At 37.1% G+C, this 19651-nt stretch overlaps 2 protein-coding genes across 2 annotated transcripts; one reads left to right on the top strand and one right to left on the bottom strand.

Moving 5' to 3' along the window:
- Nucleotides 1-282: 282 nt before the first annotated feature.
- Nucleotides 283-5252, bottom strand: LOC116290067 (uncharacterized). Its single transcript, XM_031697049.2, has 8 exons — nt 5133-5252; nt 4923-5032; nt 4591-4671; nt 3750-3889; nt 2387-3072; nt 1757-1813; nt 1317-1355; nt 283-1007 (listed from the first exon to the last, which is right to left on the bottom strand). The coding sequence occupies exons 1-8, from the start codon at nt 5250-5252 to the stop codon at nt 945-947; spliced, it is 1296 nt and encodes a 431-aa protein (XP_031552909.1). The 3' UTR covers nt 283-944.
- Nucleotides 5253-5340: 88 nt separating this feature from the next.
- Nucleotides 5341-18824, top strand: LOC116290064 (protein C-mannosyl-transferase DPY19L1). Its single transcript, XM_031697047.2, has 25 exons — nt 5341-5584; nt 5690-5714; nt 5808-5895; nt 6905-7042; nt 7957-8077; nt 8851-8944; nt 9168-9225; nt 9936-10027; nt 10353-10425; nt 10707-10733; nt 10846-10923; nt 11511-11563; nt 11938-11971; nt 12628-12684; nt 12789-12869; nt 13200-13301; nt 13612-13683; nt 13870-13955; nt 14695-14725; nt 15003-15122; nt 15430-15531; nt 16117-16189; nt 16624-16723; nt 17205-17330; nt 18457-18824. Exons 1-25 carry the CDS (start codon nt 5422-5424, stop codon nt 18608-18610), a joined length of 2148 nt encoding a protein of 715 aa, XP_031552907.1. The 5' UTR covers nt 5341-5421; the 3' UTR covers nt 18611-18824.
- The last annotated feature ends 827 nt before the right edge of the window (nt 18825-19651 follow it).

Here is a 19651-nt window from a genome sequence, read left to right as displayed (position 1 = left end):
GAGAAGATTGTGCGATTTTTTGTTTATATAATACGTTCAACAAAATTAAGCAACTTAATTGGGACTCTACAGAGTACAATTTGGGATTTAATTGTACTCCTCTTGTCCAATCAGAATCCAGTAATTTTGTTGAGTGTATTGTAATAATAGCAATATGCGTTTTACCATAGTTAATAGAAACTATGGTTTTACAGAGATGGTAATTGATGATTAAATGATTATTCTGTTCTGTCATTTCATAAGCTTATTATTGACTGACTGATATACTGCGCACAACAAATGTTCACTGATTCATCATGATTTTATTGAGCTCTTTTATTTTTTTGCAGATTTACATTACGATAGATTTTTTTTTCTTTAGCTTCTGCCGAGAAACAAAGAAGTGCTCTGTTTATGCAAATCCTTCAGAATTATATTTTTATCCCAATATTTTCTTTAAATCAGAAAAAAGTGGCAGCAGCATTCGCTCAGAGCTCTTTATTTCTTGACTGAGACTTAAGGTGCTGACACACGGTGCAACATTGCAAGCGACAAATTTGAATCGGGGTGACACACATTGCAACAAAATCACGCAACATCGCTTGTGTCAGATATATGATATATGGTCAGCAGTTATAAATTTGGTGCAAGCTGACTGGCTGGAAATTTCAAAATGTTGCAGCCATGTTCACATGATGAAATTTGCTGTGCGCAAAGAGTAGAGCGCGATTCGACTTCAGATTTGTTGCATGCAACGTTGCGTGCAACAAGTTTGGGGTAGACACGCTGCAACAGTCCCGTTTCACGCAATGCTGCATGCAATGTTGCACCATGTGTCAGCACCTTTAAAGAAATTCTGAGAAGGAAAATGAATGAAATTTCTTGAGTTTCATTTTTTCGTATCAGTTTACTTCGCAAGACTTTGATTCGGTAAACCACTGTGCATCGCCGAAACTTTAATCCTTTTAAATTCTCTTTCTCTGTTTCTTTGATTGAGGTTGACTTTTCGCAGTTCTTTGCCTGGAAAGCTGTTAAATAAGAACACAAATAAAGATAATAAATAGGGTTCATAAAAATTGCTTTCATTTCGACTCCGTTGAGCTACGCCACTGCTGTACTTGCAGTGGTGATAAGTGTTAAGCGCAGTATCCTAAAACTTAGTCCCCGGTGTGCAATGAATGCAAATGAATGCAAATGTTGGGTGCAACGGGGCACGACACAGCTAAGCAAAAATAAGTCGTGACGCGCAACAAATTTTTCGAATAAACACGCTTTCACCCAAAGCCAATCACAGCGCATGATTATATATTTAAGCTATCTTTTCATTTTTATCTTACCTCTCTTGACGGTCCTTGAAGAGTCGAGTCACTAGAAACCTAATCAGGAAAACGTTTTAGTACTCTGACATCCAACTTACAGAAGAAGTGATGAAACCGCTTATTGCAGATTTCATATAACTGAAAAAAAGGCACCCAACCAACGGCCGTGCGTAAGACGATGGATCGAAGCCGTAGGGGTCCAGTGGTGGTTTGGTGGTTCCATGGAACCAACCTTTGTCAAGACGATCATGTTTTTTATGCGCAAAAAATGAAATTTATCAAAATTATGCCGGCTTGTCTATAAAAAACAAAACAAAACAGGAAATGCACGAAATAGCGTTCCTGGAACACCTACCCCTCCCCTTTAAAATTCTGGATCCGCAACTGCGAACACAGTTATACATCATTAATTCTAAGTACTTAACTTAATTTTGGTAACATACAATAAAAATGCATACCCTTTTCAGTTTTTCACGAATAGATAGAACGGTCCTATCAACAGATGCCTCGATGGTCTGAGAACAGAAAGTATTCAACAGCTTTAGCAAAGTCGACACAGCTTCAAAAACGCATTAGTGTCGGCGTGACCTTAACCTTCCTTTCTATGTATTATCCTAACTACAGCTTTATCATAGAAAGACAACATCAAGGCAATATCCAGTGGGCAACGTCTTTTGTGGCCTTCTATGCAGAAGTTTTGAGATGTCGTCTTTGATAAAGCTATAGTTAATTATAGATAATTTAATGGCATGTACATATTCAAATAAAGAACTGTGAAGCAGTCACTCCATTCCATTTATTCACATTCACTGCTTTCATTAATTGATCTCATACTATACACCTATTTCAATAAATGTTGTCATTGCAAAAGGCTTTAGGCTACAAAATAGCTTGAATGACTAAGTTATGTTTCTGCTTCTTATTCTCGTCAAGAACATGGACCTTAGTGTTGAGATTGATTCGATGTTCTTTGTATTCAACAAAACCATTTCCATGACAGAATGACCTATCACCAAGACAATGTTTATTGAAATATGTGTATACTTAGTAAGTTCCAAGTACATATAAAGGCTATCATTTTCACTTACCTGCAAATTATCACTATGTTGAGAACATTCAATGGCAGAAGCTTGTATATTGGTAGCACCTAAGTTTTGTTCATAAGGAACTGTTGGTCGATGTGGTTTTGAGACTGTATGGTCATGGTACGGTTCACACAAAGGATCCTCACTTGCGGGTAATGGTCCATATACTAGAGTTCCAGTAGAAGGATGAGATATTGAAGCAGATAAAGCCCCAGTGTTCAGATGGTCTGGTTGACTGGTGGGATCAAACTGACTTGGACACTGATGTAAAGACTTTAGGGTTATATTTGGCAAATTCTGGAAGCCATGAGGTAATGTCGCATTCGCTGATGGCACTCTAGGTAACTCCCAGGGAGGAGGTGGTGGGGGGTATTGGGAAGGGTGCAATGGAATGGGAGGAGGTGGTATATTTGGAATGGAAGGAGGTGGTATATCCGAAATAGGCATTGGTATATTTGGAAACTCAGTGTAGTTTGTATTTGACTGACAAAGAAGATCATCTGCTTGATTTGTAGTGCATGAAGCTACTTCAGTAGTTCTTGTTGATGTACATGTACCAGATGAAAATATTCTTGTTAGAGGAATATTTTGGCTAGCAGCATCTGAAGAACAGGACATGGATGATGATGGTATGACCTTTGGCTGTTGGGGAGAAACTGTCTTTGGTTCCAAGTTATTTCCATATAGCTCTAGAAATGATTGATTTATTAAATGTGGTTAAATGTAATTTAGGCTAAGTTAGACTCGAGGTCAATGACATCTCGCAGTAGCGTTGTCCGGACGCATACCGCTATCTCCGCTGTCAACGCATTTATTACCTCACGCGATCGTTGATCGACTCAGCTAGCAAGTTGTTTATAGCATGTTGCAATCTATTCTAGTCGATCTCTGTGGCCTGTATGAGATATGGATCATAGCTATCATTACGAAATACGATAAGACGCTACACACGTGATCACGCTAGCTTAATGCCAACCACGCGAACCTTTATTCGCCATCGCTATCTATCGCTAGCACTTGCTATACGACGCTATTACGCTACAACACGAGTTTAATTTCCCGCCCGCCATCCCTACCATTGGTACAGGTAAGTAGAGGTAAGTATTCCATTGACTGGTCGCGGTCAATGTGACAGGTGTTCGGTGGGTGGTGACAGGGTGACCATGGTTACCGCTAATTTGTGCCTGGCTCCGCCCATCCCACCGAATATGCACCTAACGCCAAGCTCATCATTAACGATGAGTTTAATATTAAAAAAAATAAGTAATGAGTCACTCAATCCTACTAGATTCCTGTATGAGTGGAAATGGTGTACGGCTTAAAAAATAGGATAAAGTTCAATTCAATATTCATACTTTCATCATACCTTTTATCTTTCTAGCAACCACCCTTTGACGTTCCTGTAGTTTCTCTCTTGTTTCATCTACCGTTTCAAACTCTGGTGCATAACAGACATGTATCACACCTCCAAAAAATGATTTATTATCCATCTTTCTTTTTGCATACCTATTAAAGAGAATTTTAAACAAAATATCTGATCATCATGTGGTTAAATGAAATTTAGGCAAAGTTAGACTTGATCTGAGTAGCAATGAATAGCCTACGATAACCACTATTTCCATTTGTTATCTGCCCTGTTTGGCCACCTATATACATTGAAAACATGCTATTACAATCACACACTACTCTGGTGATCGTGCTAGCATTATCTTTGGTCATCAAAAGGGCCAAACTATTTGATGGGTTGTCACTGTAATATCGAACAATGCTATTGATTGCTAATGGGTCAACTTGATCACATACTATCCATGTGATCATGCTAGCTTGACCTTAAATTGGGCCAACAATCATATGCATCACTATATTTGCTATCGCTAGCCTCTGGCAACCACACTAAACACTATATTTGTTTTTTCTCACACCCCCTCCCTGTGGTAGGTATATACAGTTAAGTACAGTATTCCACTGACCAGGCCGTCAGTGTGACAGGTGCACAGTGAGTTGTGACAGGGTTGCCATGATTACCATGATTTTATGTGCCAGGCCCCTCTCATCTCACCGAACAAGCACCTAATGCCAAGCTCATCTAATAAAGATGAGTTTAACATTTAAAAACAACTGCATAGTCTATCAATGATATATCACCTGCATGGTCTGTTTGCATGAATGAGTTTTAAAAAGCAACATCAAAATCAAAATGTACAAACCTAGCATTGTTTATTCTTGCATATTTGATTAGGTAGACTTCTGTGAATTCTTCAGTGGGGTAATCATCTAGCTTTTTAAACCTAAGAAATATATAATACATATGAACCTATGTAAATATTGAAAATATATATAGTTAATAAATATCTTTAATGTGGCATCCAATCCCCCTATTTAGAAAAGTGAGTCTGTTGTACAAACAATATAGATTTTGCTGTTCACATCTTAATGGCATTAAATTAATGTGGCTTAAACGTTTCTGTATTCCTTTGAAATTTCTACATTGTCGATCTTTTCGCCCAAAAACAATGATATGCACCGAAGCTATACTTACGATTCTATGTTGCCATATGAAGAAAAGATATCCATAAGATCCTTAGAGACTCCTAATGAAGGCACTCCCTGGACTAAAATATTTTTCGATTCCATATTTATGGTATACACCTAGATAAATCAAAGATGTTATTTAATAAAATGATTTGACACTGTCAAGACATCCTCATCACGCATGATCACGAACGTACAAATAACAAAAACAACTTACCTTAACAGCCTTCTCCCACCTTGGATCCCTGTAACTTGGTCTAGAGTGACAGGCTTTAGCTTTTTCATGGTGTTTTTTAACTAAATGTGAAGATTTTGAAGATGTTCCTTCATCTGCCATCTTGGATTTTCTATTGTTAGTACCCAGTTTCATGACCGAGTATTGAATAGATAAACCGCTGATACATATTGCAGGCTCATCCAGAGGTCAAAAAGAACAAAGGCGGTCTAAAAAGTACGGAGCAGTTATTTAGTTCTATTTGTTTATAAACTTTTTTAGGATTCTCAACATGACTTTAAAGAAGAAAAGAGGACCCAATACGCCTCATGCTAAGTCTTCAAACCCTGGAAATTCCAAAAAGTCCAGCGCCAAGGCTGGAACAAAGTCTCGAGGAGGAGAAATGTTGGGCTCATTCAATGGAGTTGGATATTTCATGTTGGTGATATTTCTCGGTAAAATATGAAAATATTCTTATTTTATTTGGTATTATAATAACAAAATATTGACAATAAACAATAATAGTGTCTAATCGTTGTTTTTGTTGATATGCTTCACAGCTTTTTGCGCCGGAGTATTACATAGGTAAGTTTTTTTCAATGAAAATGTTGAGATTGCAGGACTTTTGATTTTAATGCTAATTTAGTAAGATATTTTCATTTTTATTTTTTATTACAGCAAGCACGTTTCACACATGTTCGAAAATGAACGATTCTTTTCGCATCTTTCTGCGTTAGAAAGAGAACTGTCCTTCAGAACTGAAATGGTAAGTAGTTTAAATACTGCGCAGTTTGTAGTACAATGCAAATACTAATATAAGCTTTATTAAAAGTCCTCCAAGTGCAAGTTTAAAATAACCTCTTCCTTATAAACTAAGTTAAAACTTATCGTCAGAATTGGCTGTTTTCAGGATCGATATATTGTTAATTTAAAGTAACTTAGTTAATTTTATAAGCGTTATTCTAATTCATATATTTAATTGCATTTAAAATACAAAACAGAATTTTTCGCGATTTTGAGATTTTAGTTTCCTTGGTGATATATTTTTGTCAAGAACTTAATGATTTACTCCAAAAACTGCAGCATATATGAATATACATATATATTTTTTTATGTATTCCTTTTATTTTCTTTAATTTTTTTATTCTGTTTTGTCAATATTTAAACTGTCTCGTTATGTAGTATTGGATACCAGACTTTTAAAAATAGCGACGCCACGTGTACAATAACCAGATATAAATGATCCGTCCTTAAGTGATTTGTTGTTTGGCTATTAGTCGTTTTAGTAATAAATGAGTAGATTCTTTATTTATAGAAAACATTTTTCCCCCTACCATTTTGAAGTATATGAATAAATTGAATTGGAGTTTAGGATGTAATTACTCATTTCAGATGATACATTCAATACAAAAAGAGCAATCAAAACAAGAGGGATTGTTGTTCATTGATGATGATGATAATTATGATTATGATAACAATTAAAAAAACACAAAAGGAAAACATGACAAGAAATAGCGCAGCAAAATATTACATTTTTGCCATTAAAATTCTTTTCAAGATTAAAATTTGTATATTTAGTAATGAGGCTCTACTAAAATACAAGTTGAATGCAAATAATGACAACTTTGTATTCCATTTACAGACTTCTCCTGGGTTACTGATCTTTATTGACCTTTTAATTATTTACAATAAATTATTCAGGGAAGACAAGTTTATTGAGTGGTTAAAGTTGCAATTTGTTTACATATGATATTGTATTTTCCTATTTATTCCAGGGCCTATACTATTCCTATTACAAGACAATAGTTGAAGCACCTAATTTTTTTGATGGTGTTTATGATATCATGCACTGTAATGTTACTGAGTTTCCAGACACTGTCAACACTCTTAAAAGATTTAACTTATATCCAGAAGTAAGTTTAGTTTTAATAAAATTCTGTTATAAAAAATCGTGCAATTTGCTTTCACAGTGATGTAGGTTTTGGTGGACATAAATCAAGGCATTTTTATGATATTCCATTAAGGCATGTGTTGATCCTTGAAAGCTTTTTGTTTCCCAACAATATTATGGAAATCCACTTTGGTTGATGTACACCAAAACCCTTATTTTGTTGCTACAAGGAGAAAATAATAATTGTATGAATTTGCATTGTGTGATTGAGAAACGCTGTAATTTAATCTATCAAAGGAAGGGATACTTTCACAGCAGCTATTTTGTGGGTCAAACATTAGAAATTTCCTACTTCTGTAAGAGATTTACATTGTTTCTAGATGTCCTACAACATGGTTGCCATGAAGCCAATATGTACATAATAGTGTTTATCATATTACCTGTATCTGCCCAGGCGCAGGCTCTTAAAAAACCTTCGGGAAAATGGCCTTAGCAAGGCTGTACGGCTTTGAGTGAGCAGGGCCATACAAATCTGTACGGCCCTGCTGGAAACCTGCAACGGTATTTTCTTTCTTTTATTTCATGATTTTTTTTTCGTGAGGGTCATATGATAAAATGCTTATTGTCGGGCCGTACGGGAAAATATTTGGCTATTGGCATCACCTAGAGCCGAATATTTTCCCGTATGGCCCTCCCACTCACTCAGTTAATAAGTACATAATATTTTGTCTTGTAGAACATCTATTTATTTAACAAATCAAACAGCTTTTTTCTGTGCTCCGTTCAGTAATAAAGCACACAGGAAGTTATGTAATCAGGAAAGATGTGTAAGGAGAGTCGTTACGGCACTTCCTAAGTGCTTTATTACTGAAAGGAGTAAAGAAAAAGCTGCTTTATTTGACATTCCAATGAGAGTTTTTGGTCTTTTATTTACAGGTAGTATTGGGCTTCATGTTTCGCTGCTATGAACAATTAGCCAGTTATTTTAATTATCAAACTAAAGTTTGTTATACGGTTAATAGAGGACAAGGCCTACCCCCTGTACAAAGCTGTGAAGGTATGTTATTGCAAAATATAGTAATTAAAAGATCTAGAGGTGTATCACCAGGATCTGTTATTCAGTGCTTTTTTAATTATTATATCATAACTTTATAAAACCAAATAGACCTTATTCGTGGTGTGATCCAATGTTTTCCCAATTCAGCTTGAGAAACCTCTGAGGGAATGAAGAGCTATTGTTTTGAAACTCGTCCGGATATCATTGTTATTGCTTTCGTATCCTTTGGGATACTCATTTTCGAGTTTTTTGAAGAGTAAATTCAAAAGAAAATGAATCCCCTGGAGGTTTGTCACACTGAATTCCGAAAACCTTGTCACACAACGAATAAGGTCTATTGTCCATTGATTGGTCATGCTGATCAACAGTGGCTGGCCTTTTACAGTCTATTAATAATTTTTATCACTTCATCCATTGGAAATCTTATTGGTTATCCAAACACTACTGCAGCTACTGCTGCTAGGTAATACGCTAGCAAAACACAGCACTCAAATGCCTATCAGCCAGCTATTGGCATGGAGCTGACTGAGTGGGGTGATTTAGGTCCAGTAACATATTTATTTTAATCTCATTCCCTTGAATTCAATTTTCCAATTGAAATTATTTTAAGCTACATTTAAAGGAATAATTTTTTTCATGCTCGCTGCATTGTGGCTGTTGTCAACTCTCAAAATCTAAGATCTAAAACATTTACAAATCACAGTCTGGTTGGTTGCGTTACTTTAAGTCTATTACTTTTCTTACCATTGATCTAGATTTCTTCTTTTGCACAGGTCTTGGAGAATTGTCATTTTTCTACGTGTTTTTTATCTTTTCTTTGAGTGGTCTCATGATGGCTTGCTTCTTCATTCTATGTTATTATCTAAGGTGAGAAACTAACAGGGGGGCTTGACCAAATTTTGCAAATGACACTACAGAACTTTGAAAAATATTTCAAAATATGCTTTCTTTTTATGGTTAAAGGCGGGGGGGGAGCCATAGCCCCCCTTTGCCCCACCCCACCCTGGATCCTCCCTGCCTAACTTATAAAATAACAAACCTTGATAATATAACATTTAATTTTATGCCTTGTTTGTTTTCTTGTTTATAGTGGTAGCATTCTTGGAGGCATTCTTGGAACACTGTGCTACTTTTACAACCATGGCGAAGTAAGAAACACCTACCTCAAATATCAGAATCATAAAGGCGATCTTACATGAGAAGATTTATGGTGATGATTTGTCACACAACGCTATGAAAAATTCATCATCTTGAGTTGCAAGGTTTTGACTGTCAAAATTGTTGTTGCAAATTGTCTTGTGTAACATTGCCTAAAAGCACCATGAGCATCATATTCATCCTTATCCACCTTTCCCCCTAACTGTTCCACTTAGTAGTTCAGTAGATGTATTCAGCACATGATGCATAAGTTGTCTAAAGTACAGAATTGGATAAAATATGGCATATTCATCCAAGCTGTTACATGAGCAACAACCAGTTGATCCTGGGTTAATTGATGTGTCGTTGGCATGAAGTACATGTACACAATAGTCCCTTTCACAGTTCCCTGTGCCATCTTGAAAGGTAGCCATGCCTTTGTATTCAAGAGAAACGACTACTATGAGCTTGCAAAGATAATGACCTTTTTATTAACACCTTGGACAATTATTCGCATGTCTCTATCATTGCAAGCTCACCGTTTGTCTTGCTTGAATACAAAGGCACAGCAACATTTCAAGATAGTGCAGGGATTTGTGAAGGGGACTATTACCCTGTTACACATACAGTTGGAACCCATTGAAGAAAGAACACTGATTGCATCGTAAATGTATAATTATACATTCCTTTTTATACTTTAAAAATATTTTCCATTCAACAGGCAACAAGAGTCATGTGGACACCACCATTAAGAGAAAGCTTTTCTTACCCTTTCCTAGTAGCACAGCTTCTGGTTGTCACATACACAATCAAGTGAGTTGACATAATATCTACTTATTGACTGAGTGGGAGGGCCCTACGGGAAAATATTTGGCTTGAGGTGATGCCATGAGCCAAATATTTTCCCGTAAGGCCCGACCTAACTCAGTCAATAAGCATTTTATCATATGACCCTCACGAAAAGAAAAATAATAAAATAAAGCTGTACGGCCCTGCTCACACCATTTTCCTGAAGGTTTTTTAAAGAGCGCACCCGGGTACATAGGGTCATATGATAAAACATATCTTGAATACCATGTGAATTATTTAATACGGCATTGATATAATTAATTGAATTCTTGTTTTTATCATTTCTCAGATCAGTTACAGTAAATTGGTGGAATATATTACTTGTTGCTGTTACTACCATCACATTCATGATACCTTGGCAGGTAAAGCCCTAAAATTGTACAATTTTCACAGGTTTCTCATTTCAGACCATAAGTAATATTCCCTTGAGTATTATTTCTTTGTTTATTGTTGATCAGTAAAAAATGCTTGAGAATATGTCGTATGATTTGATATGGATGAAAAAATGAATTTCTTATAGTACTTGTCTGTGAGGTGCAAATAAGTTTTTAAGTTGGCTGAGGGTCAACCAACAATGTGTCAGCAGAGTGTCATAAAGCATAAAATTACCATTAATATATTATTTTGCTTATTTGATCCCCAGTTTGCACAATTCGTTCTCCTAACTCAGGTAAAAACATGATCAAGTTCTAATAACGATCACTGTTTTATTATCAAGTGATAAACTGGATTCATAACTGGAGTGTGTGTAATAAAGTACTCTTTGATTTTGCATTTGACAGACTTGTGCCCTGTTTGGACTTTATGCCTTGAGGTTCCTGACATCACACAAGCTTTGTATCATTCTTTATGGACTTGCAGTAAGTCAAGGGTGGATGCAAGGATGACCTAGTTGACCATAATTATAATAGGCTTATTAAGTACAGCTAGTATTACTGTGGAGAAAGCAGTTTGTTTGATGTGTTGTTCTCTTTCTTGGCACAATATAGGGATGCTTATATGTATAAGCATCCCCTAGTTAGTGCTGCAATTATAGGTAGTCAAAAGCATCTGTGTGGGAGTTAGGTTTTAGCCGAACCTAGTCCTTAGTCCACTGGCCTAAGTGTTAAGATCTGCAACACCGAGGCCCTATCCCCCACTTTATTTAACCTGTGTAGGAGGTACCTTATGTCGCACCTGTTGAACTAGCTATTTACAAGCTAACACCACATGGTGCAACATTGCATGCAATGTAACAGGCAATCAGTGTTGCAAGCCATGTCACACAATGCATTTTGTCATTTTGAAGTAGAAAACGATCCTACTTTAGCAACCTTGCCTGCAACATTGCTTGCAATGTTGCACAGTGTTTCCACTTCTCCACTTCTATATAATAGTAGAATATTGTCTCTTTATAAAGTAAGCCTAAAGTAGTAATCTCAGACAATAATTTTATTTTCATTTTTAGATTGCACATGCTGTCAATTTTGTTTTCCAATTTGGTAATTCTATGCTTCTAAGGTAATTATTATTGCAAGCATTTTTTTGTTATAAAACGTTAATTGCAATGACCAAACTCAAACTTGACTGTAACATTAAGAAAAAACTAAACAAAAAGACTATTTCAATAAGTTCTTGATAATAAGGGCAACCAAGGCCTTTTGGGCAATTGATAGGGGTGTGGTGTGGTGTGGTGTGGTGTGGTGTGGTGTGGTGTGGTGTGGTGTGGTGTGGTGTGGTGCGGTGCGGTGCGGTGTGGTGCTGTGTGGTGTGGATTGGCGTGGCGTGGCCTGGCCTGGCGTGGCCTGGCGTGGCGTGGCGTGGCGTGGCGTGGCGTGGCGTGTGGTATGGTATATGGTATTTCATTGTTTTATTTCTATCTTATCTTGTTTCAGCTCATTCTTCTTGTCAGCCTTAATCTCAACACTGGTGAGAATCATGTTCTGTAATGTTCTGTATCTGTGGTCATGCTATTGTTTTGTCACAGGAAGCCCAAGCTAGTTTTGCCTGCTACTTTTTATTACACCAATATTCATGTAGCCAGCAAATAACTACCTTAGTCCTATGTGATTATAGTTGTATAACTCTGGACACTAAAGGACCAACATAATAAAAATGCTAGATATATGCTGTTAATATTGGAAATACAACCGTTTGAAAAGAAGTGATGAATTATGCCATATGTATTTCATAAAAGGGGCTTAATGAAATACCACAAGTGCATAGCAAAATACAAGTGGCATATTTCTGCATTAATTCTTCAAAAATAAAGGTGCATCAAGAGACCATGGTCTCTCGCTGGGTGCATGGTATTTCCTATTATTACCACATACAGAAAGACCCTTTTATTTAATAAGATATATAAATCGACAAGATCTTTGGGTAATTAATTGTGTGGATTAATCAAGAAAAAATTGACAGCCAATCAACCAATCAGAAACAAATATTGTTGTAGATACATAATTACCCCTGATTTTTACTTTACCCTACGTCGTCACCACTTACCTTCATCTGTTTCTCATCATTTATTCTTCATAACAGTTTTATTTTGTATAATCAAAATAATGTTTGTTGTCTAATGTCAGGTCATTGCCAAACTTGAAACACCCATAAGTAAGCTGCCAAACCAGATTTGCATTTGGGTGGGTATTATTGTTTGATTTTTCATTCTTTCTTTATTGTCTTCGTGTGCATTATTACAATGTGTCATTTTTAATGGTGAAATATTATTTGGTTTGATCTACAGCTCGTGCAAGCAGTAATATTCGTAGTAGGTACCTTTTCAATAAAGATCTCAATCGCAAAATCATTGGGCATTGAGGATGACGTAAGTCCATTCTTATAACTATAATATAAATCTATGAATTTATGTAGGATTTCCTGGAGGGGGAGGGGGGTTTAAGATCACTCTTCGTAATATAATACCCTCAACAAATCTCTTTCCCTTTTCTCCCCTCCCCTCCCCCAAAACACTATGCATTTATGTAGGATTTCCTGGAGGGGACGGAGGGTTTGCAGTTACTCCTCATATTACCCTCAACAAAACTTCCTTCCCCACTCCAAAACCACACAAGGTCTGCCATTATGAATGAGAGTGCTCCCTGTTATGAAATCACTCTATCATGTACTTCACTTTAACTACCTTTATTTCATTTAGGCGCATATTGTTAGTATTCTCAAGTCAAAGTTCTCCAACTATCAAGATTTTCATACATCACTTTATACGTGCGCTCCTGAGTTTGATTTTATTGAACGAGAGGTAGGGAAATAAACGCTTTTTAAACTTCCTTTAGTGTTAATTATTTTGCTGTTTTAGGCATCACATGATGTCATTTGTAGTGTTTTCACGTTGACTGATGAGATGAAGACGACGGCACGCACAATGAAAGATCTTGCGCCGTCGTCCAGAGGCCACGTCTCCTTTGCTAAACTTGTTTGTTATTCTTGATATTAATACAGCCATTATGAACCTTTTTTTCCTTTTTTAAACACTCATCTTCTCGAAGGTGCAAGAGGAAGTTCAAGAATTTATGTATTAATGTCCTTACACCTTTATGCTCCTTTTTCAGACGTTCACAAAACTGTCCAAGACACTGCTTCTGCCCGCCGCCATACTTTCTCTTGCAGTAGTTTTAAGCAAGGTAAAATAATTTCTATACTACAGTTTCTATACTGTCAATATATTACCACCGGTACCCATGCGAAACCACGTCGGAAAAGTAGAACCCATACCTATTTCTTCAGTCGACGCAGCGTGTGACTTACAGTAAAAGTTCTATGTAGGCACTCCAAATGATATTTCATGCAGGTTTTATTGCACACTGTAGATTGCTATCGATGAGTGGAAGTTTTGGTTTGGTACTGGTACAAAGTCCGAGACAAAAGAAGAGAAGGAAGAAGAGTCACCGAATGAGTAAGATATTAAAAAGAAAACCCAGCAATTTTATATAAGTGGGAAAGGATGATATGTTATACTATGGTGTACGTTCTTTTGATAGTACCTTACGTTTCCCACTTGTACAATAATCATTCTTACGGGAAGGCATTTCAGTGTTGTGTTATACTATACGGTGTACATGTTATATATTGGAAGCCATTCCAGTGTTACGTCATACTATACGTTGTACATGTTATATGTTAGTACCTTGCGTTTCCCACTCCTACATAAAAATATGCGTGGTTTTCATAGAGCAGATAGAGTAGTTTTCGTGTGACTATGAAACGGCGCAACAAACTGCACCGACACCATCACGATACGGAATTGACGGCATCTTTCGAACCAATCACAGTGGATGAAGTCACTGCTCATCCAATCAATATTATAACGATTTTGTGTGGCTATGAAAAGGTACGGTACGGAGCAAGTTGTGTCGTCATGTGGTTGAGTTTAATCGCGCAATCCCTGATTGGTTCGACAGATGTCACAATTTTTGTACTTTGAGCTGTGGAGTGCATTGTGATGTCATTTTCATGGGAATTCGTGCGAATTATACTCTAGTTAGACGCAACAATTGTGCAGTACCTGGGAACAAGCACTTATTATTAGTTACCCCTTGGCAGTGATCTTTCTGGTTTATTGTCTACCTTGACCATGCAAAAGATCCAAGTATTCAAAATGTCTAATTGTCTAATTAATGGTATCTTTCCTCTAGTGTACAGCCAAATCCAAAACCAAATGCAGAGGTAAGATGAGTTAGCTTTAACATAAAGAAAATAAAACAAACAAATATGGAAACTAAAATCAGTGCAGTATCAATCACATTACGAATAATAGCAGCAATTAGCGGTATTCAGATTGCTTGTATTATTTTCAATAAAGTTAGTATATAAGTATATATTGTAACATTATAATTACAAGGATTATCTTTGGCAATAAAATAGATTTGCGCCACGACGCACACGCTAAGTCATTGTAGTGGAGACATTTTACTAATCACTGCGTTTTTCATTCGTACCCTAGTATTTCTACCACGTATTACAAGCTATTGCTTTTATCATGATGGCTGTTATAATCATGCGCCTCAAGCTGTTTGGAACACCAGCATTATGTGTCCTCGCATCTTTGCTAGCATCAAGAAAGGTGACTTTTATAATTGTCTAATCTAAAAGACTGACACTACTGGTGGTAGAAGTCATGGTAATAGTGGTGGTATAGACGATATTTCTTTGTGGTATGGTAATAGTGGTGGTATAGATGATATTTCTTTGAGGTATGGTAATAGTGGTGGTATAGATGATATTTCTTTGTGGTATGGTAATAGTGGTGGTATAGACGATATTTCTTTGTGGTATTGTACTTTTACCAGGTTTTTTTGTTCTTTTGACATGCTAGTTCCAGTCAACCACAGTAATGAACTAAATTTTTATCTTAAATTTTAAATGTTTAGTTCTTTGGTTTTATTGGCGATAAACGAAGACATCAGGCCATTGTCATTTGTCTCATCGCCATGATGACGGTACAGGGATACCAAAACCTAAGAGTGCAATTCGTAAGTAAAATGACGATGGAATGTCAAATTAGTATGTAAAATACTTCCCTGCTAGCAGAGCCTATTTTCCTTTTGTTTTGGTTGAGAGAGAAAAATAGACTCTGCCGATGTAGGACGTTATTTCTGTCGCGCATGCGTGGCGGAACTTAGCAACGCTGTCATGATTTTGCCAGCCGCTCTCGTCAAACAGTGTTTGGCGCCAAGGTGTGTTACATTTGCTCATGCGCACTACATGTAATCAGTTAAAAACCGGTTTCAAAACTGGTTTTGTTCATCCACAATCCTGGACGGTGGTGTATCAAAGGAAACTCTCTACATCGGCAGAGTCTCCTTCCTCCCCGCCTGAAAGAAGGATGAGAAAGAGAAGACAGACTCTGCTAGCAGGGAAGTAAAATACTGAAGTCAGCGTTGATTCGAATCTGCAAGATTTTCATAGGTTGCTTGTATTGTGGGGTTGGAAGTGCGATCTCTTTCTTCAAGGCCCCTTTCCATCCCTTTTCTCCTTACCTTGGGCAAAAAATATTGAAATCTTGTCATAAAAGTTTTATGGAACCTAGTTATTGACAGCGCTTTTTATGTCTCCAGAATACATCAGGGGAGTACAATAATCCCGATCTCGAAGACTTAGTTGAGTTTATCACTACAAGAACATCAAGGGGTGCGTATGGAACTAATCATTAATCATTCCGAGGTTTAGCAAAAACCTGGGTCGAGTTGGCGATTGCAGTGAACTGTGGGACTGTTTTTTAATCTTTTGCACTGATATTGGCTTCAGTCAATTTACGATAACCTCTCTTGCAAACCGAATTTAACTCGTCAAGACGATCGTCTTAACGAGAGTTAAATTCGGTCTTCACGCAGGCTAATTTACAATTGTAAAATCAAACTTTCTAAATTTCAATTCGATTGAGCATTTTCCAGACTGAGTTTTCCTGAGGGAAGGGTCAGCGGAATAGGTCATTTTTCCTCATTCCACATCCGGAGATCCCTCGTGCCGGCAATCTGGATCTTCCCATTTTATTCAGTCTACAATCTAATCTTCTCGTGATGACTTATCCTTGCCAAATTTCTTTTTTTATATTTTATTTCTAGACTCGGTATTTGCTGGTGCAATGCCTACTATGGCTACAGTTAAACTGTGCACGAAACGAGCCATAGTGAATCATCCTCATTACGAAGATGTGGGAATAAGGTGAGACCATGTGTTTCCAAAATGTTGTGCGGCCGCATTTTATTTCTTGCTGTGTCTCGACTATCATGTTTGAGCTTTGACTTTGTGCGAAGTTTTACTAGACAATTTGAGGACAACATCGACGCGCAACACATATTGCAGTTCTAAATCTCCAATGCTGCTACAAAGACGTATCATTTCAAAATTATACTCACCCTACCCCAACGAATTGTACGATTTCCTGAGTATTTTCGCATTTGTCAGTGTCGCTTTAAAAAAAATTATGAGCAGTTTTAGGGGTATATCTTTAGAAATTTGAAAAAGTCGCATGGGATTGCACTGGATTCCAGAAACTTTCGCTCCAGTTTCTCTCGGTCGTAGGTTACGGCTCGCACCGGGGCGAGAGAATCCACTGGCATCTATAACTAGTCATGAGTACGAAATTATTAAAAATTAAGTATAATCCCAGTCACTGAATCCATTTTCACATTAATGTTTTCAGAGAAAGAACACACAAGGTTTATCAGATCTTTAGTCGCAAGCCTCCAAAAGTCGTATGGAATACTCTGAACTCAATGGGTGTTACTCACGTGATCGTAGACTCACAATGGTGTTTAGGGAGACCAAAGTAAGTGAAATATGCACTCCATGAAATGATAAACATTCTTGTAGCAGACGTAGAATCCTCTCAAGAATCCCGCGCCGACCCCACCCATTTTCGCCCCCCCCCCCCCTCCCCACCCCTCTAGATTTATAATAATATAAGTTTCTAAGTTTCTCGGGCCCGCTTGCTCATTAAGTTCACTAAAAAGATATAACTAGCTAAAAACTAGTGTGAGCTGCGTCGGTGTTTCTAATGAAACAGTAATGATGAAAAGGTAAATTAAAATTTACCTTTTCATCATTAAAACTAAAAATGAGATTCAAAACTTAACCTCATTCTACAAACAGAATTTTCAAAAGCAGCTTCTAAATAAAAAAAATACTGAAAACCTTTGTTACTGGAAGCCATGCAAAATGATAGCTTTGAAAAACAGCAATTTTCGAAGATTACAAACGGGCGGAAACGTCGTCATGTATAAACGGCGTTAGATGTAATCACATATTTCTGTGCCATACATGAAGTATCATGCTGCTAAATGACGCAAAATTCGAAAATATCGAACTTGGACTATTTCTGGTTTACCAATATTCTCGAGAGAATAAAATAGACCTTTGTACCTTGTGCGTAATGTTTCTCCATTTTAGACCACGTGCCATCCCTTGAGAATAAGATTCTTTGTTTAGTGGTTTCACATGAGAAGATAGTATCTGCTGACCCGAATATGGACAATACTCAGACAGAAAATCTTCAGTATTCCCATATAAAATGACACGTGGTCTGACTATGCGAAAACAATAAGCCCAAGGTAAAGACGTTTTTTACAAACTTTGGCGGCCATACTGATTGATATGAGACAAGAGAGACTAACGACATATCCATCAAATTCAACCAGTCCCTTTCACAGTTCCCTGCGCCACCTTTGAAGGTAGCCGTGCCTTTCCATCGAAGCGAGACGAACGGTGAGCTTGTAATGATAGAGACCTTTATTTAACACCTTGGACAATTATTCACAGATCCCTATCATTGCAAGCTCACCGTTCGTCTCGCTGCGATTCAAAGGCATAGCTACCTTTCAAGATGCCGCAGGGAACCGTGAAGGGGTCTATTACTGTTTATATATGCATTTATTCCAAGTGTTTTTGTTTATCAGGCCTGGTTGTGGTATGGTGGACATGTGGGACCGTGAGGACCAAAAAAACAGAAACAGGCCAGCTTGTTGTATGTTAATCGAGGAAAATCCTGCACCTTTTAAGAAAGTCTTTAAAAACAAGAAGTATTCAATATTTCAGTTGCATAGTAAATAACTATTTAAACTGCTAAAGTAAATAATTCCATACAAATCATTAGATAAACGTGAATAACACTATAAAATATAAATAAAAATATATATAAAATATACGTTGTTAGGCATCAGTATACTGTCACAATCAGATGTAAAGCTATTTTTTGTGAAGCACTTGTAGCAGCTAGTTTTACGGCTTTTTTTACTCCGACGAATATTAAACATCCAACACTTCAGTAGTTACAAACTTTTTATACGATTTTTAAAGTCAGTCTCCTTTTTATTTACTTGTTGAATTCAACACATCAAAGCAGTCCCAACTAGTAGCCGTCTAGTCAATGCATTTGACGAATAAATAAGTTAAGTCACAGACAGACGAAAGAGAGAGGGTATATATTAATGAAAATGTAGGCTAGCGATGCAGACATGTTTGTCCGTGACCGTCTCGCTGTCACGTATGAGTATTTTCATTGGCTAAATAGTTAGTGACCTTACACGATGTTGTTGGTTCAAAGGTTGGCGTCAATCCGGCTACGCCTTGTACAACATTTTCGTTTCTTTTGGGGTTTATAGCTACCTCCTATAAGTGTATCCAGAACTGGATAGCAGCATTGACCATTCCTTCAGGATCGCGGTAAAAAAGCTAAACTATCCTCAACGACTTCATATTTCTTCGACTTCGAGATTCAAATCGAAAGTGCAACAGCCATTAAAGAGATCACCTCTCCTTCTCATAGTCTTTAGGTTGACATTGATCCAGAGGACAATAAACGAGCTTTAGTTCGACTTGGGGAACATCGATTCGACACTGACGTACAGGTTCGTGTGTTGAGCACCGATCCTTTCAGACCGTCTACTTTGGTGGAGAATGGCGAGATGGAGAAAGCACAGGATGGGAATGCTTTCATTTCAAAATCCAGTAGTCATACTAAATTTATTCTCTGAATTCGACAACTTAGGAAATCTGAATCGAGAAGACTTTATTTTTTCCGTAGACCGAAGCGCAAGAATGATGGTTGATTCAAGGATAGATAGTGCGAAAGAAACAATTCTTTTGTTTCTG

This window comes from Actinia tenebrosa, unplaced genomic scaffold (genome assembly GCF_029948245.1).
Source record: "Actinia tenebrosa isolate PJP-AT-01 unplaced genomic scaffold, QUT_ActTen_1.0 PGA_scaffold4__44_contigs__length_22323623, whole genome shotgun sequence".
Classification (NCBI taxonomy): Eukaryota; Metazoa; Cnidaria; class Anthozoa; order Actiniaria; family Actiniidae; genus Actinia; species Actinia tenebrosa.
Note: the sequence above shows the minus strand (reverse complement) of the source record. Positions and strands in the feature narration are given on the sequence as shown.

Bases quoted from the DNA above. Each gene is read 5' to 3' on its own strand.
- LOC116290064 (XM_031697047.2), top strand. From the start codon at position 5,422: ATGACTTTAAAGAAGAAAAGAGGACCCAATACGCCTCATGCTAAGTCT. The intron at 11,564-11,937 runs GTAATTATTATT...ATCTTGTTTCAG, and splicing joins GGTAATTCTATGCTTCTAAG to CTCATTCTTCTTGTCAGCCT. The intron at 17,331-18,456 runs GTAAGTGAAATA...TTTGTTTATCAG, and splicing joins TGGTGTTTAGGGAGACCAAA to GCCTGGTTGTGGTATGGTGG.
- LOC116290067 (XM_031697049.2), bottom strand. From the start codon at position 5,252: ATGGCAGATGAAGGAACATCTTCAAAATCTTCACATTTAGTTAAAAAA. The intron at 4,672-4,922 runs GTAAGTATAGCT...TATATTTCTTAG, and splicing joins TCATATGGCAACATAGAATC to GTTTAAAAAGCTAGATGATT. The intron at 1,356-1,756 runs GTATGCATTTTT...TTTCCTGATTAG, and splicing joins TTCGTGAAAAACTGAAAAGG to GTTTCTAGTGACTCGACTCT.